The sequence below is a fragment of the Chrysemys picta genome, chromosome 11 (genome assembly GCF_011386835.1).
Source record: "Chrysemys picta bellii isolate R12L10 chromosome 11, ASM1138683v2, whole genome shotgun sequence".
Taxonomy (NCBI): Eukaryota; Metazoa; Chordata; order Testudines; family Emydidae; genus Chrysemys; species Chrysemys picta.
Window position 1 is genome coordinate 37185755 of NC_088801.1, and position 25897 is coordinate 37211651.

Genomic DNA, 25897 nt, shown 5'->3' on the forward strand with positions numbered 1-25897 from the left:
GGGTGAAGTAGCGGGCATGTGCTAACACATCACACCACATTCCAGTGGAGTCTTTTCCCCTCCCAGGTCCAGTTCAAGGCTCTGATTATCTACAGAGCCCAAACACATTGGAATTAAGCTGCCTCAGAAGACAACTCCTCTACCACAATCCTCTTGAAAACAGCTACAACTGGTTGAGACATCACACTATATCAAGCGGGCAAACCTTCTGGCCCAAGGGCCACGTCTGGGTAAGGAAATTGTATGGCGGGCCATGAATGCTCATGAAATTGGGGGTTGGGGTGTGGGAGGGGTGTGTGGCTCCAGCCAGGGGTGCAGGCTCTGGGGATGAAGGATTGGGGGGTGCAGGAGAGTGCTCTGGGCTGGGACCAAGGGGTTTGGAGGGCAGGAGGAGGATCAGGGCTGGGGCAGGGGGTTTGGGCACAGGAGGGGGTCAGGGGTGCAGGCTCTGGGTGGCACTTACGTCAAGCAGCTTCCAGAAGCAGCTGCATGTCTCCCCTCCTGCTCCTTTGCAGAGGCATGGCTAAGCAGCTCTGCGCGCTGCCCCGTCTGCAGGCGCCACCCCGCAGCTCCCATTGGCCGCAGTTCCTGGCCAATAGGAGCTGCAGTGGCGGTGCCAGGGGCAAGGGGCAGCGTGCAGAGCCCCCTGGCTGCCCCTACATGTAGGAGCTGGAGGGGGGACATGCTATTACTGCCAGGAGCCGTGCAGAGCCACAGCACGCACAGAGCAGGGCAAGCCCTCAACCCTGCTCCCCAGCTGGAGCACCAGAGCGGGGCAAGCCCTGGATCCTGCTCCCCAGCAGGAGCTCGGGGGCCGATTAAAACATCTGAAGGGCCGGATGCGGCCCCCAGGACATAGGATTATACAGTGCAGGGGTGGACAAACTAAGGGGAAGGCCATCAAGAACCAGATGAAGAACATTTGCAGTGGAGAGCCCAAGACTGCAGGATATACTATCAGAAGGAAGATGGCTGAGCCCAACTTGTGTGAGGGCATGGCTACACTTGCAGATGTAGAGCACTGTGAGTTAAACCAGCCTTCGTAGAGCGCAGTAGGGAAAGCGCTGCAGTCTGTCCACACTGACAGCTGCAAGCGCACTGGCATGGCTACATTTGCGGCACTTGCAATGGCATTGGGAGTGGTCATTATGGGCAGCTATCCCAGCATGCAAGTGACTGCAACGTGCTTTTCAAATGGGGGAGGGGAGGTGGAGTGTGACAGGGAGTGAGTTGGGTGTATGTAGGGGGAGAAAGTGAGGTTTTGGGGGGGCTGAGAGCATGTCAGCATGCTGTCTTGTAAGTTCAGACAGCAGCAGACCTCCCCCCCGCCTCTCTCTCTCTCTCTCACACACACACACACACACACGGCTTGCATGCCGGCTGTCAGAAACAGAGCTTTGAAAGGGCATTTCCGCATTCCTACAGGAGTTCAAAACAATGACAAGAGTGGCTACTTGACTTAAGGGGATTATGGGACATTTCCTGAGGCCGATCAGAGTCCAGTAACCCAACACCTCATTCACACTGACGCCCGTGTGTTGTAGCCAAGGCGCAGCAAACATTATTCCTCTCGCCGAGGTGAAGTACCAGCAGCGCTGTAGCCGTGGAGTCAGAGCACTCTACGTACCTTGCCAGTGAGGATGGGGAGTGAGCTAGTGCGCCCGGGGCTCCTTTATTGCTCACGAGTGTAGCCAAGTCCTCAGTATCAAGGGTAATAGTCAAGACACCTTTATCTTGGCATTTCCACATCAAGGAGACCATTTATCTTCCAAGAGAAATTTAACTTACCTTATAGTAACTGGAGGTTCTTCAAGATATGTGGTCTCGATCTGCATTCCACTGTGGGTAGGCAAGCACTCCATGAGCCTGGAGCCAGAAAACTTTGAAAGCAGTGTCTCTTGATCACCTCATGCCTCTGACCAAGGGATAAAAGGCAGAGCGGATCAACCGTCTCTCCAGTTCCTTCTCCACCACAAATCAGAGAATAATCCGAAGCAGAAAGGAAGGAGGGCATCTAGTGGACCACACATCTTGAAGAACCCAGTATACAGAGCGTATGCCTACCCCACAGTGGAACATACATAGGGAACAGCATTTGAAGAAGAACTACAAGTTTCTTCATTAGAAAATAAAAAATCCACACCCTCCCGGTAACAGCAACCTGAGAAGCAGAAAGTAACACTCTCTTTTTTGGAAATATTTGGCATTCTTGGATTCTTGTCATGCTGCCTAGATAGCATGGTGATTGGTCTTATAAGCACCTGAATAGAAGGAGAGTTATGAAAGTCTGCTAAAAGAGTTCACTCACCTGATAGACTGCCATCACTGGTGCATTAACCTATTACACTCCTACTATTCTAAAGTGGCTATTGTATAAAAATGCACTTTAAAAAAAAGTCTGTATTCCTTTGATCAGTGATCCAAACAAGAGTTTCTAAAGCAGTTGGTATGGTCTATTGGATTAAAGCTAAATGGCACAAACCCATATTAGGTCTGTGATATGAAAATCCTGATGTGTGAAAAGATATGCTCTTAAGGTGTGCTGTAATCCATTTTAAGACCAAATATAGACATTATTATTATTATTATTATTATTATTCCAAAACTTGCAACTTCAACTAGCTTTTTGTTTGTTTAAAATGCTGCCATTCTTCATTGGGATTTTTAACCCAAATAATGTGTACACAACACACACACACACACACCCCAAAAAAAGTAAGTAAGTTTTGATTTAGACATGAATTTCTTTTTGTAAGTAGTCTTAACATATGAAGTTCAAACATTTTTATGGTCAAGTTTCAAACTCCTGAAGACAGAGTCACTTGTAAGAAATGGCTACGGCTTAGAGTAGCTCTTCCAAAGGCCTCAACACATACAATCCTGAAATATCCAATCTTTGCATGTCTTGTTTTTGCACATTTGAAATATTGTATGGTAGTATAGTTACTGGATGATCTGGATACAGTTCATTTATTAGTGCAGTGGCACATGTCTCCCAGATTCTTTTTAACCTGTTTTCTACATAAAAAAATCTCAGATAAGGCAAAAGAAGAGCTGCCCACCAACATTTTTCTCTTTGAATTTACTTACAAGCAATTCATCCATACTGGTCTGGCATTTTTCTAAGTTGATTCGCTTTATTGCTACACGTTCTTGCCTGGGGTTGCATAGCGCTGCCTGGACTACTGCTGTAGCACCACTACCTGAAAAAGAACAGAATTGGAATACATGCTTACATATATAAACACCACAAGTTTACAGTTAATTTTAAAAGTGTCATGAGTAAGAATCAAGTGCTAGTCAGTAGCTAAGAAGTTTGAAGAAAATAACTTGAAACAAAAGTTTGACACACCAGTAGATGCCTATTTGGACATTCCAAAAATGAACTGGCTCTCAGTGAGAAAGGACTGAAAATGCGCTCGCGCGCGCGCACACACACTTACTTGCCGAAAGAAAAAAAGTTTTAAGACTCAATATATTTAATCTTTTTATTTTGGTGTTTGTCCCATACTTCTAATTTCCAGAAACAGTTCTCATCTTCCACATTTATAAAATGGGATGACCACAACTTAACTATGGAGTCACCTAAATAACATAAATTAAGAAGGTGGAGGCCCATCCCGGAACATGTCAGTTTCAAATCAACAGGAATTTAAACCTTCCATTACACACAGAGTTAGCATATTACTACAAAATAATACCAAAATATTTTAATTTTTTTTTTTTACAAAATGTTACTTGGCTCAATTGTTTCAGGACGATCCAAACTTCTTAGGATTTTGTCTATGCAATGTAATGAACTGAGGGAAGTTCCAGTAAAACTGGGTGCGCCAAAACTTCTGCAGTTTCATTTGTGTTCCTGCTTGTTAACAGTGAGGTGGATGAGCACCCAATAGTGAGGTCTGACCTTGGGAGCAGCATATTAGGACAAAATACTGCTTCCCTGTGAGGATCCTAATTAGGTATATCGAGGCTACAGAAAAACTGGACTTAAGTCTCAACTGAGTTGAGCATGGCTAAACCATTTCTAGTTCTCATACACAGCAATACTGTATTAGAGGTGACCAATGGTATTTTGCATGGAGTAACACTATTTTGTTTTCAGGAAGTGTTTTATTTTGTCACAAGGATTAGAGAGTACCATTGCTTCCTTTACCAAGAGCTCTTGTTTGCCGTCAAGTGGACACCTCAGTACTGTAGTTTCTAAATTAAATGCATTCCTTTCAACTCCAACTCAGAGAGAAGGACAGTGAAATGCTTACACGTTTTTCAATATCCTACTGTGATCAGAGTGAGCCCGTATACAGGAGGAGCAAGGAGATGCGATGGGAGCATTTTGTCCATTCATGTTGCAAACTGTAATCCTCCTGAGTAATTACTACCTGTAGTCCCATTTTTTATTTTAATTTAAAATTATGGATTTGTACCAACTCATTGAACTCACCAGATTGTTCTATTCAAATTGGCCTGCTCATACACTATGTTCTACTTAGGCTTTGAAATTGGTATGTTCTAGAGGAATACAAATTGTGAACAAAAGCCTTTTGTTCCTATGTTCCACAAATGTGGTGTCAGTTACCAGCTGGCTTAAGAACAATAGGCAACTTCCTCCTGCTATCTGAAAACAGAACTGACACAATACCACATGACTAGAAGTTACTGTGTATGTTTGTTTACTTATTTAGATGTATTGTTTATTGGTATAATTTTGTTCACATCATGCTTCAAAACAAAAGCTTTTAGCTCAGTGCATCTACTTAGTTACAAAATAAAGCTGATCTCAAAAAAAAAAAAACCCCTACAACAGAACAAGTCAGAAGTGCTTTTGCAGGATGTGGCCTTTGACAAATATTGGTGCAATCTGCTCTGTCAACTTGGGGGGAAAAAAACATGTCTAAGCTGTTCCTGCAATGGCATCCAGCAAAAGAATTAAGTGATATTAAATAGACACACCAGGAAACGAAAGGCCTACCCCCAAAGGCCAAGTTTCTAATATGTTTTTGTTAATTTTTTTTCAATGAACATCAGTACACAATGTGTGTCATTATATTTCAGCTCCATACTGGAAGAGTTGCTGCAGAATGAAACCAGGATACAGGAACTAAAGAAAAAGCTTGCCCTTTATGTATCTTTTCCTATGCCAGGAGTTTAGTTAATTTGTAGTGAGGGAAACTACCCAAATCTGCACTTTCCTGCTGGGTGAAGATTCCAAGGGTAAAATCCTGGCCCCACTAAGGTCAGCAGCACAACTCCCACTGACTACACTGGGACCAGGATATGACCAGTTTTATTGGATGCTAACAACTCAAGAGCGCCCATCTACCCGTACCACCTTCAACTACTAGACCCCCCCCCCCCCCCCGCATCGCCCCCCCCCCCCCCACACACACACACTTTTGGCTGCTACTCACTCTCCCTTCCCTTTTCCTCAAGGCCAGAAGGGACCACTATGAACATCTAGTCTGACCTCCTGCACATCACAGGCCACAAAACCTCACCCACCTACTCCAGAAATAGACCCAGAACCTCTGGCTGAATTACTGAAGTCCTCAAACCATGACTTAAAGATTTCAAGTTTCAGAGAATCCACCATTTACTCTAATTTAAACCTAAATTTGATTTGTTTCTCTTTAAACTTGCTGAGAAAAAATTATCCAGGTTTGTTGTTCCCAATTATAGACCCAGGTCTTAATCCTGTAAAGATTTATGCATGTCATGTGCTTAGCTATGGGAATTATATCATTGATTTCACCAGAACCAGTTGTGTGTATAACGCATGTGCTTAGTTTAAGTCTTTGCAGGACGGGATCTCAAGAGTATACAGTTATTGCTTGGAGGCTCCCCACCACACAACTCCTATCCAATCCTCTGCATTAGATTAGAAGACTTCTCCTGCCCTGTGTCTACTGAACTAGTATTTGATGCAAGTTCCTTAAGGAACTTCCTTTGAAGTCCAGTTTAAGAACTTCTTATATCAGTTTCAAGCATGAACAAAAATTACCAGCCATTTACCACTTGTGGTCTCCTTCAGCAGCATGCCAGAGACAAAATTCATCCATGATATATAGTGACAACTGCTCAGGTGGCCTTCTGTGTTTAGAATAAAACAAATCCAGCACCATCTCTGCTAATTAGTTTTAGTTTCCTTTCCATTTTCACGCTCAGAGGGAGAGGCACAGCGCCCCACAGTATTTATATGCTATATGGCCAGCTGAGCAAGACAGTTCAGCACCTAGCAGATTACGTTGTCTCATTTCATATGTGACTACATCAGTGAGCACTGGGTATCTTTTAGCTCATGCCAACAGGATCTACACTGGGCACTTAGATTGTAACGTTACAGTGCACTACGATTCACACCTCTGTAGAGTGCACTGCACTGTGTAGAAAAGCCCTAACAGGTGGGAATTTAAAGTGGCTTAGTTAAACTGCATTAAACCCCTGTCTGGACACCAAGGCCAGGTCTATACTCAGTATAACGACGTCACTCAGGGGTGTGAAAAATCCACATCGCTAAGCAACATAGTTATACTGACCTAGCACTGTCTACAGAGGGGCCTGTGTCAGCAGGAGAGCTTTTCCCATCTGCCAAAGGTTCATTAACTACACCAATGGGAGAAGCTCTCCCATCAACGTAGGAGCATCTTCACTTAAGTGCTATGACACAGCTGTCCCGATGCAGCATTTTAAGCATAGACCTGCCCTAATTCTGAAAGAGTGTCCTCACAGGGGTTTAATGCAGTTTAACTCAACTACTTTAAATCCCAATTATACCTTTTAGTTAAATTTACTTTCCTGAATGTCCCCATGTAGACAAGCCCAGAGTGATTTTCTTCCATTGTTGGAAGGGGAGGAGGAAAGGGTTGGGAGAAGGAAAGTTCTCTCATGACTGCTTTAGTAGGCACAGGGACTCACTGAGGTGTAGACTGGAGAGTTTTCAAACTGCCAAAGGTCACTTGCACAATTTACAGTGAAACAAGACAGTTCTCTACCCTGTCCCACCAAACTATTGCCTTTCAGCAGCATCTTTTGCAAGTTCCAGAGGTCATATCAGCACCTGTTCTCCGATGGCAGGTGCCTCACTTCTCCACTTGCCACATCATGTCCAGTTTGGAGGCCCTAGGGATCTTCTTGTCCTTGTAGGCACTTTAACTCACATGTAAAAGTAGCGTGAATGCTCGAGTCAGCAGTACTAGTTGGGTGTTCAAAGTTGTGTGTATGTTCAAGTGCTTTGCTGGGATGCTGGAGGGTCAATGTTGAAAGTCTTGTCACACCTGTTGGTAGAGCTACTGGATCACTCCAGAGTTATCTTTAATGAAAAGCTTATTTCTCTTTCGGGACCTTGCATGCCCCTTTGTGCACCTTGCGCATGCCAGCACCACAAGAAGGTTATACTGGGATCCTTGGAGGTGCAGTAGATAAAAAGGAGCATGTATCTTCTCTTCTCCTTCCTTAGAAAGAGGTTATGGCCTGCTGATGTGGGAACTACAGGACAGGAGAGCTCTGTGCTGGTGTTTGCTGGCCATGAGGGAGGATTAGAAACAGGTCTGGCTCTGTGGAGGGAGAGCCTGGAGGAATTGCTAATTGTCACTTCTCCTCCGAGCCCAGAGGATTCAGTGTGGGCCACTGCAGCTGCTCCTCTGCTTGCTTAGCAAGGCCTGACCCTATTATGGCAACAGCTGCTATCATCCATCTGACACAGGCATCGACTGCACTCAGTTTGCATTTCAAGGACTTCTTTGCTAACAAAGGCTAAATTAAAACATAAGTTCAGGAGAAGTTGATGGCTTTGCTGATCGAGTGCCCTACTCCCTGCAAACAGCAGGCTGGGACTTTGTAAGGCTGATTTTACATAGAACCCAAATAGGAGTTTAAAAAGCTCGATCTGTTTGCATCAGATTTAGATTAGCTTTAATGAAGTTTGTGACGTTGTGCAGTCTATATGGTTTTATAAAAATAGAAGTGAATATAATGTAACTGGGATATGCTTCATGCAAAAGGTCTCTTGTAAGGTATCATTACAAAGCTCATAATCTACTGTGTGTGATCATCTTATTTGTAGAAATGTACCACTCTTGTATCTAAAACTAGAAATATAAAACATAACTCTGAGTGACTATTGTAATTATGTAAAGTGTGGGCCATTAAGGATCGTTTGGAATCTTGATGACTCCCATTGTCTGCAGATGGCTGTATTTACCTATGAGTCTTCCTGTATATGTGTGTGCTGGCAAGTGAGTAATGAAGTCCTGCAGTGACATGTGATCATGTCACCTGAACTGGAATCCATCTTTAACCCGGTGCTTTTCCAGTGAGGGGGGGTGGAAACCCAGAGGAACAAAGGGTTCCTGCCTTATGCAAAAGATATATAAAGGGGTGGAAGAGAACAAGGGGAGAGAGGAGCCATCATGAACAATCCCCTAGCTATCACCTGAGCTGCAACAAGAGCTGTACCAGGGGAAAGAATTGTGCCCAGGCCTGGAAGGTGTCCAGTTGGAGAAAAAAAAACTTACTGAAGCATCTCTGAGGGTGAGATTATCTGTATTCAGTTTGATTAGGCATAGATTTGCGCATTTTATTTTATTTTGCTTGGTGATTTACTTTGTTCTAAGAAAAAAGAACAGGAGTACTTGTGGCACCTTAGAGACTAACAAATTTATTTATTTTGTTCTGTCGGTCACTACTTGGAACCACTTAAATCCTATTTTCTGTATTTAATAAAATCACTTTATTTAGTAATTTACTCAGAGTATGTATTAATACCTGAGGGAGCAAACAACTGTGCATATCTCTCTATCAGTGTTATAGAGGGCAAACAATTTATGAGTTTGCCCTGCATAAGCTTTATGCAGGGTAAAACATATTTATCTGGGTTTAGACCCCATTGGGAGTTGGGCATCTGAGTGCTAAAGACAAGCACGCTACTGTGAGCTGTTTTCAGGTAAACTTGCAGCTTTGGACAAGTGATTCAGACCCTGGCTCTGTGTCTGGAGCCAGATGGGAGTGTCCGGCTCAGCAAGACAGGGTGCTGGAGTCCTGAGCTGGCAGGGAAAACAGGAGCAGGGGTAGTCTTTGCACATCGGGTGGCAGCTCCCAAGGGGGTTTCTGTGATCCAACCCGTCACAAAGTTATCAAATTAGTCTTAATAAATCCTTGACAAATACTAGTGTTTTTACAAGAGCTGGCTTTCATATAAAGGCACTTACAAAGAAATCACTGAATCTTCAATTCTAACTCCTTGCAAATATTCCAGCTTAACACTTACTCTTCCTCAGGAAGGTGGTGACTATTGTCACTTCGTGATAGATAAAATATGGTATGGTGGCCAACTATCATAGCTTTTCACTCAGTTTTCTACACTGCACAAAACTAAATAACTGAAGGTTCTAGGCAGAATACATAAAAATGCTGAAAGCTGGAGGAGTGTGGAATGCACAGTATAGAGCCCTAAAGGAACCACCTGGCTAAAGGGATGAATGGGCTGTCATTTTGTTTCAATTCAACTTTTTATGAGTTGTGTAAAAGCTCAGATACCACAGTGACGGATGACAGCACAAGACAGTCACGATTAACTGCTTAACACTTTCTAAATGTCTGTTTTATTCATCATCAAATGGGAATGGAGGGGATATTGACGTGGACTGAGACAGATTCATTTTAAAGTTTATGGGGACAGAAACAGAGGGGAGGAAAAAGAATTGATGACTTTGGCAGGGCCAGGAGGAATTATTAAACCCTGGGTGAATGAATGAGGAAGTGTCAAGGCTGATTCCCCACACTGGCACTTCGAGTGCAGAAGGTGGGGGCCCGCATGGATTCTAAAAATTAATACTTGCCACTCCAGGTTTGTTATACTCCCAAGGTTACAGCTTTTCTCTGATCTTGGCTTGGCAAACGCTGCCACCACTCAAGTGAAAAAACTGCCTCTTGTGAATCCCGGAAAAACTCACTTGGGAAGTTTTCTCTGTGGCCCCTTAGCTTTTCCACCCCTCCTTTGGGAAAGCCGAGAAAGAAAACAAAAGGGAAACCCAGCTGTTGCCACCAGCTAATTGAAAAACATATGCACAGATCTTTAAAAGACAAAACCAATCAGGTGGGGGGTTTTTTTGGTTTTTTAAAAAGGGTAAATTTTATTAAAAAGAAGAAAGGAAACATCTGGAAAATCAGGATATGGCTAGATGTTACAGAGCAACTGAAAAGGGGTTAAACCCCAGGAATGGCTCCCTGGGGTCCAGTTTAACATTACAAAAGAAAACAAAAATACCTGAGCTTAGCACAGAGGAAATCCACAAGCCAAAATAAAGAAATAAACTTGATTGCATCTATCTAAACATTCCCTGTCCCAATGAATCCTTCTAGGTATGGAAGATAATTTTTCATACCTGGTTCAAACTGGACACAGCATTCCTGCTGCCCGTCACTTCAGCCAAGGGAAAGCTTCCCCCCGTCCCCCCATTTTTAAAGAGTTCTAGCCTTCCCATTGGCTCTTTTGGTCAGGTGCCCACTCCCTTTCTTTTACCTGGGGGACTTTGTTAACCCTTTACAGGTAAAGCAAGCAGAGAACAGCCACCAAGAGGGACTTTATAGCTAACTGGCTGGGTGGGTATCCATAAAAGGGAGCTACTCCTACTCCCTCCCCCTTCATTTATCACAGGGCAGAGTCTTGTGTGTATTCCTGACCCCTGGGGAGTAAATGAATGGCAGGATGGTGTGTGAGAACAGAAAAGTGAATGCACAGGGGGTGAGAGAGGAGTGCACATGCAAGTCTGTTGAGGAATGATGTGTTGTGCATTCACAATGTGTGTATGCCTATTGGCCACTAGGAAGGTACTGGAATTTTTGGCAAAACCGGCAAATTGTAAACACACAATTTATTTAGCATGTTTTGACCCCCTGCAAGGGGTCTGCAGACTATGTTTAAGGTTTCCAAAGGGGGTCCACACCTCCATTTGAAATTTTTTAAGGGACCGCAAATGAAAAGGTTGAAAAGCACTGCACTAGAGAACTGATACTGCCCATTGGATTTGGTTACAGTTATCATTAAAAAAAATAATAATAATAATAATCCACATTCAGCCACAGATAATATCAGTGACATTATGTATCTCTGAATAGAGAAAATTTTCCTTCAATATCAGATTATATTACACAGTCAGATGAACTACTGTTTTTCACAGGCTGAGCAAAATCTGTAGAGATGGAGGAGATGCACTTTGACTTCTTAAATATTTTTAGTTACCCTGTCTCAGTTTACAGATCCCTGTTTTCAAAATGCAGACTTATGTACACTATTCTCCCACACACACCCTTACCCCCACCTGCAAGTGCAATATGAATACTCTGTATCCAAAGGATTTTTTGCAAATCATTAGCAAACCCAAGTGACTGTGGTCAGAGACTGTGCCTGTGCAAATATAGGCTAACTCAAGTCCCAATCAGGTTCATAAAATGTATATGCTCTATAAAGTTCTAATGGTCACATCACTGTTAGAAACTGTCTAGTCCTCCAACTGATTGTGGAATAACTATGGAAATTCAGTACCTTATTGTGTCACACAGCCAGCTAATGATTGTGATGCTCAAAACACAAAGAACCCATTTGGTAGGTAACTCCAATTTAGAGAAATAAGAGGCTGAATGTAGTCAAAGAATCCTTGTTCAGGACTTTTTTCAGTACTATCATACATATGAGTGCTTTCAATTTTAGTTACCTGTTTCCTTCTACAATAAATATTATTAAAGTCAAATTCTGGACTTTAAATGTAGACCAAAAAGATATCCCATCTCTAAAAATCCTATTTAAAGTTTAAGCATCTTGACAGAAAACTCCTGATTTCTCTTTCTAGCTTCATGCAATAGATCAAAACACAAACATTTCAAGTGACATTAGAGTACCTTCAGAATGGCCATATGGAAGCAACTAAGATGAGATAATTTCTACTTGCAATACTTCCAAATGTCAATTGCCATGAAAAAGTTGACATTAATGATTAATTTTTGCTTTTACATTGCTCAGTAATGTAAGAATCTGTTAGATACAAATCTCTGCAATTTAGCAATAATACTATGCTCTATTTTCTATATATGCAATTCAGAAGAACTCTTTTTAGAGTTCAAATTTGAAAAGCATCTTAGAATATTTTCTTAATCCCACTACAGCCTTAGATAAGGAACATGCATCCCTCTCTCCATCGCTAAAATACTATTAAAAAAAACCTTCAAGAGGAGTTTCTAATGTTTTAAACATGCATGTGCTATAAGGACAGAAGAGTGGCAGAAAAATCTGATAGGAAGTGTGGGTATTAGACAAAAATTCACCATTCTTAGAGGGGAGGAAAAGAAAAACGGATCAGCAATAAAAAACCCTACATTTACCAAAATTAGAAAAGAGGAAGGTTCTATCCCTCAACTGCAGAAGAGAGTCATTATTTCCAGGCACCATCGTTGAGAAATGCTATGAAGATTAGCCACATCTGATATTTATTAAGTGATAAGAGATTACAGAACTAAGATATTTTCACTTTCACTAAGGAACATTGCAATCATGTCACAACTCCCCTGCTGCCAGCCCCTATAAAAGTCTGCAGAATAGGATAGAGAACTGCACACATTCTGTTCCCCCAAAAGCACATGGGACTAGGAAGTCACCTAGTCTAACATGAAACAACTTCCCATCACAAAACTAATTTGGGTAGTGACCAAAAACAAACAAACAAAAGGAGAATGCAGAAGCTAAGCCCATTCTTAGCTGGTAAAGTAGTCTTCTTTCCTTCCCTCTGTGAATGTTGCAATACTATGCAACTACTCTACCATAAAAAACTACTTGCCTTGCTTCTTAGGAAATTAGACATTTGTTAGTCACAGCTGTCACAAGAGTCAGAGACGCTAGGGTTCTAAAGAGCTCTTTCACCTAGGGGAGAAAGGCTTAACAAGAACCAGTGGCAGGAAGCTGAAGCGAGACATTCAAATAAGTTATTAGGTTCAATACAGGATAACTGGGTGAAATGTAATGGCCTGCAATATACAATAGGTCAGATGAGATGACCTAGTGGTCCCCTCTGGCATTAAACCCTATGGTTTTCATGATGGACTATTTAATAAAACATCAACAAGATGGCATTGTGTGATTATTATTTTTAATAGGAGTGAATAAATACGGAAATGGCTGTTAAAAAAAAAAAAGTAAAGTATTAGGAATCTTAAGCTAGTAGGCCCAAGATCTACACTGGAAGCTGTTAGACAGCAGGCGATCTCTGGCAACATTGATGTAATGCAAAGAACTATACTGCCAGATGCATTGTGACCACCTCCCCATTCTACCCCACTTATAATAGACCACCAATCGACCCACTCGCTGTGTTTTCAATGTACTGAAAGAGGGTGTAGTAGAGGTTTGGAAAGCCACACCAGGGAAGTTACAGAAGTCAAAACAGATAGTGATGAGAGCACTGAAAAGTTTTAGTTGTTTGCGAAGAAAAAGGTTGCATCTACCAGTTGGGGGAGGATGAAATGGCAGAATTGGACATGATCTGGATACGGAGGGAAAGAAAGTTGCAGAAGACATCAGGCTATAGGCCCAGTATTTGCTCTCCCTCTAAAAGCAAGTGAGAGCAGGATTTAGGATATAAATATTTTATTATTGCAGAATTAATGCAATCTTTTAATTAAGATTCTGGGTCTGACTGACTTTGCTTATACCTGTTTAATATTGGTTTAAGTCCATTGGGTTCAACAGAGTTTCCTGCAATTTACATTGAGATGCGATCAGCTCAAAGAAAGTGTTAAAGTTACATACACAACTGCAGCTGTACTGTTTTCTGGATTATGAGCAACTAAATGGGTAACCTTAAAGTATTCTCTTAACTTAATTTTTTGCATTAAATACCAGGAAAATTGCTCCCATGTCTGAAATTCTTTCAAATATGATGTGCATGTAAAACATATTGTAAAGTATGAAACTTAGAGAATGCAAAATAGAAACTTTTCCACCTTTGATGGTTGGTATCTTTGTACAGCCACGGTCAATTACAATCCATTTTTAAGAGCATTTGCAGTCCAATATATTAATGAACTCTGTAGCAAATATAATTCCAAATCTCAGTAAATTAAGATTCCATATAGCTTCTACCACAGTCAGCAAAACTAAGCTTAAAATCAAACCTTATGTACGGTAGTCAAGGGAAATCCATGGTTCTAAAGAAGTATAAAATTAGTCAGATATACATCTAAATCCTACGCTTAGCAAAAGAAACAACTCCTACAGTCCTCCTCCCTCCCCACATCTCTGAATCTAATTCTTTGACATTTTTCTTAAGTGAAACACAGATATGTGAAAATCTGACTGTGCCTGTCAAACAAGGGGCCATCAACAGGAAGTAGGATATGGTTTTGAACAGTATTTGTGATTAAAAGTAGGTTTTCAATGAATTATGTAATGAGTCTCTGCTTCTTTAAAGACAACCTGTCCCTCAGCCCTGGTCTACACTACAAACTTATGCCAGTATAACTATGTTGCACAGAAGTGGAAAATCCACACTCATGAGCAATTCATTTATAATGACTTAACTCCTGGTGTAGACAGCACTATACTGATGAGAGGGCTTCTCCTATCATCATAGATACCATCTCTTGAGGAGGTGGAGTACCTACGCCAACAAAAGCTTTCCCCATCGACACAGGTAGCGTCTTCAGTAAGCGCTACAGCGGTGGTATAAGTGCAGACAAGCCAACATCAATCTTCAATACATTTCCTTCTCCCCGCCCCAACACAGACAGGAGAAGAATGCAAGCCTATGTCTCACTTTTGTTGGCACCAAGTAAAAAGCAAACAAAACACTGAAAATGGGATGTGTATTCCAATAATATGACTTAAGAGGAAGTAACGCTACACCGTGGAGATCAATCACCACAAGACCAACATTTTGTACTTATAACAACATTTACACATGCATCGGATACTTTCAAATTTCAGGTCTCAAAAAGGTATGACAGTGCTGTGTAAGAAAGAAGAGAGGGTTCTCTTTGAACTGCATCACATCAGCATACTAAGACAAAAAAAAGATATGATTTTAATATATACGAATGACAGTAGTGAAGTCTTGTGCTCTGGAGTTAACTGAGCTCTAGTCTATTCCTTTGGAATGTGCTAGCCAAATTCCCTCAACCTTTAAATACATAAATATTTCAATTAAAGCATTTAACGCTTGCTTACCCCCACGACATTTTCTATTTCACAGCTAGAAAAATGGAAGCAGGGATAGCTTAAATTGCTTGAGTCAGTAGTATGGCCAGAAACAAAATCCAGGAGGCTTGACACCTAGTCACTAATATTAGCCATTGGCCACCACCACTTCCTCCTACCTATTTTTGTCAGAAATGTCAAGTTGCACTCTAAATTCAGTGCACTACAAAAAAATTTAAAAAATTCCTTGCAGAATTTAGAAACAGAAAAGCCCGAAACTAAAGGCAAATACTCTGCTAGTATCTTTGAAGAAGACTCTCTCAATTAAGACTCAATCTGGAATGTATGAGACAAGAAATTGACCATGAAATATAGTCATGCTTAGTACATCACAATTTAAAGACTACTCCAAAGCTAAATTTTTGGACGGGTATATTTTGTCTCAGCAACTTAGAAAAACCCTCCTAAGAGATTATTGCATTCCAGACCTAAACTTCAAAGCTAGAACCTCAGTTTCCTTGTGGATAATTTCAGTTGACCTTTTCAAATATACGAGAAGGAGAAGAAGAGCAAAACAGTCCCAAAACATCACACCTCAACATGTCTTATGTAAACAGCTTTTTTACTACAATGATATGGATAAGATTCAAATAGTAAAAATCTGAAATCTAATTCAGAAAAAGTTTGCAGTAGCAAAATAAATATGTAGAATATTTGGGAGTTTGCTATTTCTACTTATCAGTTAAAGCAAAACTGCTCCAATGATGTGCATGAAAAGATTCAGAAATGCATGCAGGATGCATTTGTCAAAATGATGTGTGTACTGAATGTGAAAATGCTATTAAAAAAAAATCATTCATGTTCATTCACTGACTAGGGAAGAGCTCTGTAAGGTGTGTCACACAGGTGTAAGTCTCTAAAATGCCCAAAATCCAAGGTGGGGTCAGGTATACTCCTGCAAGAGGATAATCACACCTAATCTGTGGAATGGGGATGGGAACAGCAAGAGGACCACTAAAGAGCAATCTTAATTCACCAGAAGGGAATAGGAAGAGAAAACAGGAAATCATCTGCAAAACTGAGGGAGTAGAAATCAAAAGTTAAGATCCTAGCCCTCCTTGGCTGCAGAGACAGCTTTCCAAATGAGAGCACTAGTATAAGCTAATGCTGTGCTGGAGGTTAGCAACAGACTACTCAGGTCACATGTCTCTACTGCTGCTCAGAGTTTTGCCAAGTAGCATAAGATTAACAAGATTCTGATCAGTTTCACCGCTGCTATTCAGAATCCAGCTACAAGCCCATCCAGAATCAATTGTAAGATGCTGCTACTACCCCTGGGGAAGACTGAGCAGAGACAGGAGGAGCACTCAAAGACAAAGTAAAACAGAACCACACAGGCTGGGAAGGCATAGATTAGTCCCTTGTTTTAGGGAGGAGGACTTAGAGTTGATCAGACAGAAGTAGATCTGAAAAGACAAGATGAGGTGGGAGCCCAACTAGTGGTGCCCAGGGGCAACACCTTGCTAAAAAGCATGCCCCTCCTCCCCATTAGCTTCAGCTGCTGAGGTAGGTGAACATTCTGGGATTTCCAGAAAGGGGCACAAACGAGAGAGAGAGGCTAGCTGGCTCTGCATCAACCTCTGTAACATACCTCCATTAGCCAGAGGCTGAAAGTCTGAAGAGATACCGTCCTCTCCCTACTGAATAGGAGAAACAGCCTTTTGGGCTGCTCCAAACATTGTTCCAACACTTCACCTTATCTTTTTATAAGGTTCCTCTTTCTGTTGAGGAGGTTCATGACCTTCCAAATGTATATTGGAACAAACAGGGAGGTTTCGTGCCAAAAACGTGTGTAGTTGAGATTCTGCTCTCCCCTTTAAGAACAAATTTTTTCCAAAGTTATTGGAAACTTAACTTTGTAAATAGCTACCAGCACAATTAGACTGCAGCCACAGAGACATCAATCAGCAGTTCTTTATCCATGCTCCTCGGAAGTGGAGGACTGTTACAGTAACTACTTGTACCTGTATAAATCTTGGTGCGATATCTTTTGAGACAATTCAGCTAATTAGAAGCTGAAACAAATTTCACTTTTACATCAGAACCATTGAAACTGCAATACGAGTCATCTGTTTGGCAAAACAATCCCCCACCACATTAACAACTAGTTATTTCAGGGTAAGGGGAACTAGACTTGACCACACATTGGTCTTTAATACTGTGCTTGTGAATATGATTTATTCAATCACTAGATAAAAAGGAAACACTTTATTTGCCTCAAATGCACAGACAACAGAGATGAAAAACATCTGTCCTGTTTAGAAGTGTTTTAATTAAAGTTGAGATTTTCACTAATAATGGAAAGATTCCTCTTCTTTCAGCACATCAGCCCACTTCACATGTACTTACTAGATGCTGTTCAGTACAGCACTTTGAGATCATTGGAAAGTGTTAGTGCAAAGAACTGTCATAGTAACATGGTTCAAACACCAGCCTCCAGCAAAAATATCCTGTAGAAAACTGGAGGCATTATGCTAGCCTCCCCACCCCCCAGATCAGCCCTGTAGTCTAGTCAGGCTGAAAACTATGCAACAACAGCAATATTTTTAGGAAGGGATGGGTAGAGACTTTATAATAAATGCATCAGCCTTACATATATGGAAGGTTGGAATACTCTTTAGCCCAGAGCTCATTTGTCTTGACGGACAGACATCTTCATACAACAGAAGTTAGCAATGCCTCAGACTGATTCCTTGCATTACCTCTTCTAGTAATGCAACTTCAAATTTGCATTCCAAAGTTTCAGCTGCATCCCATCTATGATAGAAAGATATTGTTGCATGGAAATAGTCACTTCTTTCCACAGCATTCCTTGCCTCTCTGTCATCTCTGGTGACATCTCCTTCTAACCCAAATGCCTGTCCTCGCCTCTGCAAACTGACAACTAATCCTGACAACCCAATATATTGGCCTTCCTTTGTCTTTTTCCCTCTGAAGTTGCCAATTTCCATGACTTCTATCTCAGTTCCTGTAGACACCTGAAACTGGGTCTCTCCCAGTGTCTCAGCTTCTGTCATGGGTCTCACCTTGGCCTCTCATTCCTGACTCAGTGATTCCAGGCCTCTTCATCTTACCTATCATTTTCACCTTGCACTGAAAGTGGAAATACTCCCAAAACTTTTCAGTATTTTGCTGTTGCAAACATTTTCTGAGTCAGACTTCAGATTTTTGACTTTTGCCCAGGTTCCTGTTCTCCCTCCATGTTGCAACTCTAGCAGCCTTCCTTTCTCTCTCACATTCTTCCTAATCTCACTGACGCTTCAGGGGAAAGCGAGCAAGCAAGCCTGTTGCCCTGGATGCCAACTTCTCCAGGCTGCCTGGCCACTGTCCTGCCTTTAACACACATACACACCCCTCTGGTTGGCCAGACATTTTGGGGGGCGGGGGGAAGAGGGCCCTCAGCCTTTTGGAAAGGAGGCTGAAAATCTTTCCCAACTGGGCCAACAATTTGGCTAGGGCTGCTCCTGCCTCTCCTACCAACTCACCCCCAAAGTCCCTCACCTTTCTTAGAAGGGAAAGGGGAGACTGATGACAACTTCAGATTCCACATTAATGACCCTTCAAGTTTCACTGCTCACTAACAGCCTCATTCAAGCCCCAGTTTCGGTCCAACTCCCTTACTGAATTGCTACCATTTGATATGACTTTACCTACACTGCTCTGTTTCTTACTTACACAGCTAAGTTTTGCCTCTGTCCATTTGCTCTCCTTTAGCCTTGCTTACTCTCCCATCACTTCACTAAGACAGATACCTTCAAAATTAAGAGATTTAATGACCAAGCCAGCTGCCTATGCAGGGAGCTAGTCTATGTAATTACATGCTCCCATCACTGTTGCCCTTGTGGGGCAACCCAATAAGGGGGTTATATGCTCTTTGGGCAAGTATTGGCTGTGCCTTTGTACAGTGCCTAGCACACCGGGGCTGTGATCCGGATTGGGACCTCTGGGTGGTCACTGTAACACAAGTTCATAATAAACTATTTTCTTCATCTACCCATTTAGCCTTTGACATAGCACTCTGCTTTCCTCCCCACCTCTGCTCCTTCCTATTAAAACCGGCATCCTTGCCTTTAGATCTAGCCTCCTTCACTCCCCCTCAGAGAGTTAGCCACCCCTCTAATCCCCCAACCTTAGTGTTCTCTCCCCATACTTGACGGTGCAAGCACAAAAATGAAAATAGTGAGTATCTCAAAGAACACTCCGTTATGCAGCCTTCCTACACACCACTCTTCTCTCTCCCTGCCTTCTTTCTCAACAGCTTACTTCTCTTGCACAAGAAATTCCTGCCTGACCCAGTTGGCCATCAAATTTTGCCCAAAACAGCCCTTATTCACTCTGTAATAAATCCTATCCTAGATAAAATGAGTTTTATTGATCAAAAAGAACAGGAGTACTTGTGGCACCTTAGAGACTAACAAATTTATTAGAGCATAAGCTTTCGTGGACGACAGCCCAAAGCTTATGCTCTAATAAATTTGTTAGTCTCTAAGGTGCCACAAGTACTCCTGTTCTTTTTGCGGATACAGACCAACATGGCTGCTACTCTGAAACCTTTTATTGATCAGTATCAAAGGATTTTTTGAAGTTAAAGAGTACTATACCTACCATATCACTGCAAGGGCAGTGGTACTACCATGATGCAACCAGCTGCTGTGTTGACACCAACATCAGTGCATTTGCTTGAAGTGGCTGTACCTTCAGGATGAATAATGCATCATGGTCTCACGTGCAACACATCAAAATCTGTGCCCCAGATAAGAATCTACTGAAGTGCCGTGAGTCAATCTGGCATCATGCTGCCTCTCAGTTACAGAACACAATTTGATTTTATATAGCATCCATCCAATACTGTATTACAGAACATAGTAAGAAGGGAATTATTCATAAAAGGTAAAGGAGATATAGAAATAGTAAGATTCAAAGAAGTGACAATCATTTTTGAAGGAGGATGAGAAGAATAAGAAAGAGACAAGAACTCCAAATATAGGTGGCTGTGAGTGAAAGGTCAAACCTTACTGAAGAGAGAGAGAGAGAGAGAGAGATGAGAAGGGGCAGACAAGAGACAAAGATCAGCAAAGCATGAAACAGGAGAGTAGGTGGATTCTCAGAGAGGCAGGGTTGAGCAAGTCCACAGAGCTGTTAGGGATTCACTGGTAGAGAAGTTCTTACAGCATTTGTCAGACTGGGTGGGGCGGGTAGAGAAGAGAAACAGCCAGTCTGCCTATGGGCAGAGAGAATCAGACTGTAAAGGCGTAACTGTAAGGTTACCTGAGGGGGAAATGGGGCACGGCACCGAAGAGAGAAAGGGGAAGAAATATCATAGTGGAGGGATCATTATACAATACTTCTTTTGACATACATCCAGTTCTATCAATAAAGAGATCCCCAAGGCACAAGTAAACGTTTTAGGGAACATAGTGCCAGCCACATGAAGAAACAATAGGACACTGGCGTACTGTGTGCAATGTTTTACTAAGAGTAAGCTGCACCCATTCTGTCATTTTCTATCACTCACTGTGTTGGAAATGTTACTTGTCCTTTAAACATTTCACATTTATCTTGTTTTATAGAACACAAATGCAGGAGTCTGCTTAGTTTAAAATTATATTCTTGTTAAAGGGGTACTGGAAAGGGTAGAGTTAGAGCTCTTTTAACACATCATTAGTCCTGGAGATGAAGTCAATATTTTAAGGAGGGAGAGGGCAGCAGTAGAAGTGAGGCATATACATTCTTCAGCCAAATGCCCAAGGTTGTGTTTTTCAGCCATCCATATAACGTTTAGATAAACCATCCATCTCCCCTATTATATAACTTCAAACAGCGGTGGTATTGTTGATTTGGTTGTATTTTATGTTTACATGATGCTTTTCACCCCAAGGGTTCCTAGAGTACTTTAGAAATTACATATTTCACCACCTCTAAAATGCAGCCTCCTCTATGGTAGAAAGTAGCAACCTGCAGTATGGGGAACAAAAATTTTTGGCCAAGGACTCTGGACAGATCTCTATTCTTACAAAGATCATTAGGAATGAAGAGCTGACATAACCATGCCGGGTTTGAAGTGGTGTTTTCAAACCCGAAGTTTAGGACTACTTCATCCCCTCCAGCAAAAGCCCATGCACAAGGCAGCATCCTGTACCAATTAGTATCTAAGCACCAGATAACTATAAAGGAGAGTTTTAGTATTGCTGACTTTAAAGACAATACATATACAGTTCTCTCTATTGTTTCTTTGCACTTTCATTCTGCTAATAGCAAATAATGACTGTGGTAAGCACCTTCCACTACACTAATCCCAGGGTGGATAAAAACTGATTTTTTAAATAATTTTTTTTTTAAAAGGTTATTTATTAAAAGTAAATTTTGACAAAATACGTTAACGCCTAAATTTACTGTAATCTATTAATCATTTCAATTAAATTAAAAAACATTAAGAAGTAGATTTATGTTGCCAGATTCTTCTACTGAACTGGTGGAAAATCACTGGCTAAGAACCTGGAACCAGTGTTTGTTCAATTGCTAAACTAGCTTTTGACAATAGTTGCCTCTTCCATCGATGCAGAGAGAATATTTTCTTCATTTCAGTTTTTTCACAAAGTTCAATTACAAGTTTGTTTTTTAACTTTGAACCAACAGTTGGAAAGGAAAGGAAGAAGTTTGTTTTCCTCTTATAATCTCTGAATAAAAAAAATTGTTTCTAGTTAAAACATCCTTCAAGTTTTTAGAATCTATCAGCTCAATTAATTTGTTACAGATAGAGTTGCCAATTTTCTAATTACAGAAAACTGAAAACCCTGGCCCACCCTTTCCCAAGGCACCTACGTTAATGAAGTATTTCCCCAGTATTGATATTCCTATTATGACTTGGTTCACATAATGAGTGTTTTTCACCCCACCAGAAATCTCATCCATCAACAAGGCCATATCCTAGAGAGCACTACTGCAATAAGGATATATAGGTTAGTAATGAAGTTCCCAGGAATAATATAACCACATTAGGAGATGCATTCCAAACTGAAGGGTAGGTTTCTTGTGCTATCAACAGTACTCATTACATGTTATAGTATAAGGAATGTGTGGACTTGTTACAAAAGTGATACAAAATCTCCACATGTTCACTCCTATAGAAATCCCAACACTCTCCTCATGTAGACAATCCCTTATTAGTATAAATACCTCCTGAGTTTAACAAAATTCATTTTGCTCGTCAGTGTCTCAAAAACCTCAGAGGAAGACTGAACTCAATGGATAGACGTGGTGAAAAATGGCATAGAACAAAAAGATTTAAAGATGAATGAAACTGAATCCTATTACAAGACTAAGCACTGGAAAGACTTCATTCAGCCCCACATTACCCTTCTATCCCAGTAATATCAAGTTGATTATGAAGACAAATGACGCTTTCCTCATAGAAGGGGGGGGGGGGAAATCTCAAGATTCTAGCAACTAAATTTATCATGGTTTTAAATTGTTTAGATAAACGACAGGCTTTAAATTTAATTTAGTTGTTCTTTAGAAAACCTGAGTGAAGGCATATTGCCAGTTAGGACAATTTCCACTTGTCTCTTTCAATCGGATCACATGCTGCATATCTGCATCCACCCCATATTTAATTAAATTAGTCTCTCTTTCACTAGAAAAATCAGGCAAGTGGGAAAATACCAAGATGAAAAAGCAAGAGATTTGCATTAGTTTTAACACAATAGTTCTACTTTACATTAAAAAAAAAAAAAAAAAAAAAATCTAAATTTAATTCCCAATTCCCTGCCTGTAATGACAAGCAGCATATACAGTAAATAAGCAAACCTGCTTAGTTGTCCCTATCTGATGTGTATGTGTACTGCAACTATCCTCAGTATTTAAGGAGATACTGACATATGATGCATTTTTGTAAATTCATCAACGGCAGATTTATACCAGGGCGGGCAAACTTTTTGGCCCAAGGGCCTCATCTGGGTATGGAAATTGTATGGCAGGCCATGAATGCTCATGAAATTGGGGTGTGGGAGCGGGTGTGGGCTCTGGTTGGGGGTGCGGCTGGGGGTGCAGGAGGGTGCTCCAGGCTGGGACCAAAGGGGGCTCAGAGGGCAGGAGGGGATCAGGGCTGGGGCAGGGAGTCGGGGTGTGGGAGGGGGTCAGGGGTGCAGGCTCTGGGCAGCACTTACCTCAAGCAGCTCCTAGAAGCAGCAACAGGTCCCAACTCTGGCTCCCACGTGGAGGCATGGCCAGGCAGCTCTATGCGCTGCCCCATCCACAGGTACCCCCCCTGCAGCTTCCACTGGCCGTAGTTCCCGGACAATAGGATCTGCAGGGGCTGCACTTGGGGTGGGGACAGCGTGCGTGCATACGTGTAGGAGCTGGAGGGGGGGACATGCTGCTGCTTCTGGGAGCCACGCAGAGCGGGGCAAGCCCCCGACCCCGCTCCCCAGAGGGAGCTCGAGGACCAGATTAAAACCTCTGGAGGGTCGGATGCAGCTCTTGAGCTGTAGTTTATAAATCAGGGATGGGCACACATCATACAAACAGATTACGTAGATAACCTTAAGGGCACGCTTCTTCTGCAAGTGTTTCCTCAGCAGATGGCAAAGGTTCCATTAATGGACTTAGCATCTTAATAGAGGTGTCAGATGTACGTTGTGGAAGCAGAGAACAAAACAAAAGAGTGAGAACTCTGTTTTTCTCTGACAACGTGGAAGGAAGGAATGGAGAGCCATTCTTGTCCGACTGCACCCTAATGGGAAGAGTATATAAAAGAACCAGAGGCTAGAATGATGGGCTTTTTAGAAAGGCATTTAAAAGGATGGAAGGGTTAAAACGTCTATTCCTTTTGACAATGAAGGGTCAAGTGATACTATAGATAATAACCTGGCAATCAGACCCTCCCCGTTGGACCCTTGCACCCCTAATGGAGTCCACTTAAGTCAGTGGGGCTCCTTACATGCACAGAAATCCACTTGCACTGGCCAGAATCCTGCATACTTAGTTAATTAAGTCTTGCTGTACAATGGAAAGTTCTAGGGACATAGCTGAGGTGGTCAGGAGTTTGGGGAGGATGGGAGCTAAATCCTGTCCAATATGGCTATGCCGATATACCCCCAGGGTAGATATAGCTATGCTGACAAAAGAGGGCTTCCATAGACATAGCTAACTTTGTTTGGGGCAAAGGTGTTTTTACACTGACAGAAAAACCCCTTCTGTTGGCATAGGCTGCGTCTACACTATGGGATCATTCCGACTTAGCTACCACTTCTCGGAGAGAGGGACTCAAGATGGGAGAATCCCGCCCACCGCACTGCTGTCCCACTGTAGTGCTTTAAGTACAGAGACTTAGGCTAAGTATTTGCTATACCTCTGAAAATTCTTTTGAATATACATCTAAGCCACTGTAGACAACTTTACACCACTGCTTCAGTAGCTCCAATCAGTGTGCAGTAACACTAGTGTTTCTCGTAAGAGCTTATGTTTTGCAGCTACTTCATCTCACTGGACCCTTTTTTTAGTAAGAAATAGATGGAAGACATGAACCTAAAGCTCCATTCATTCCAGACGTTATATGCATTTCCAGTATCCTAACCAGAGGTGTGAAAAACTTGCAATGAAGTGTAGAGCTACTTGAAGATTTCTGTCTTAACTCCTCAGTGTGTTTTGTCTATTTGCTCATTGCATCTTGTAGTCCATTTTTCTCCCCTTCGCAATGCACATCCATTTTCCAGAAGATAGGAGCCTCAAAATTTGCATTTTTGCCTACTTTGGCCCATAATATGCAGTCAGATTTCACAGGAAAATGAAGGCACCTAAAAATAGTAAGAACTTTTGTGTAGGATTTCATGGAAGACTTCTCACTACACTCACATATACAATGCAAGTCAGAATTTTCAGCCAAAATGATGGCTCACCTTATTTCCCTACAGTTTTATTTTTTGTAATTCGATGTAAGTGATTTCAACCTAATTTCTTTCTTTGAAGGCCTAACAGATGGTGGGAAGCATGATATATCTTCATTTTTATGAAGGCTTTTGATGCAGTCCCACCAGACATGCTCATAAGCAAACAGGGAAACATGGTCTTGAATTAAATTATAAGATGGGTGAACAACTGGTTGAAAAACTGTACACAAAGAGTAATTATCAATGGTTTGCTGTCAAACTGAAAGGTGGATCTTGTGGGGGGAAAGGGCTCAGTCCTGGGTCTGGTACTATTTAATATTTTCATTAATTACTTGGACAATGGAGTGGAGAAGGTTTATAAATCTGGTGGATGACACCAAGCAGGGTGGGGTTACATGTATTTTGGAGATCAGTATTAGAATTCACAACAACCTTGACAAGTTAGAAAATTTGTCTGAAATCACCAGAATGACACAAAACAAAGGGAAGACAGATACTACCTTTAGGGAAAAAAATATATATATATCTAACAGCTACAAAATGGGGGAAATAACCAGCTAGGTGATAACACAGCTAAAAAGGTTCTGGGGTTAGAGCAGATCAAAGTGAATATGACTATTGATGCAGTTGCAAAAAAAGACAAATACTGTGACATTTATATAGAATACTGCTGCTAATATAACATGGGAGTTAAATTGTCTTACTCTACTAAGCACTGGTGAGGCTTCAGCTGGAATGTGCATCCAGTGTTGGATGCCCCACTTGAAGA

At 41.7% G+C, this 25897-nt stretch overlaps 1 protein-coding gene across 3 annotated transcripts in view; it reads right to left on the reverse strand.

Annotated features, from left to right (window-relative positions):
• The window catches only part of STK39 (serine/threonine kinase 39), a 162569-nt gene that overhangs the window by 119549 nt on the left and 17123 nt on the right, over positions 1-25897 (reverse strand). For all 3 annotated transcript variants that reach the window (XM_005290401.5, XM_008178422.4, XM_065561797.1), the window contains one exon: positions 3091-3203. In XM_005290401.5, the coding sequence (XP_005290458.1) occupies positions 3091-3203 (113 nt within the window). The remainder of the gene's footprint in view (positions 1-3090; positions 3204-25897) is intronic.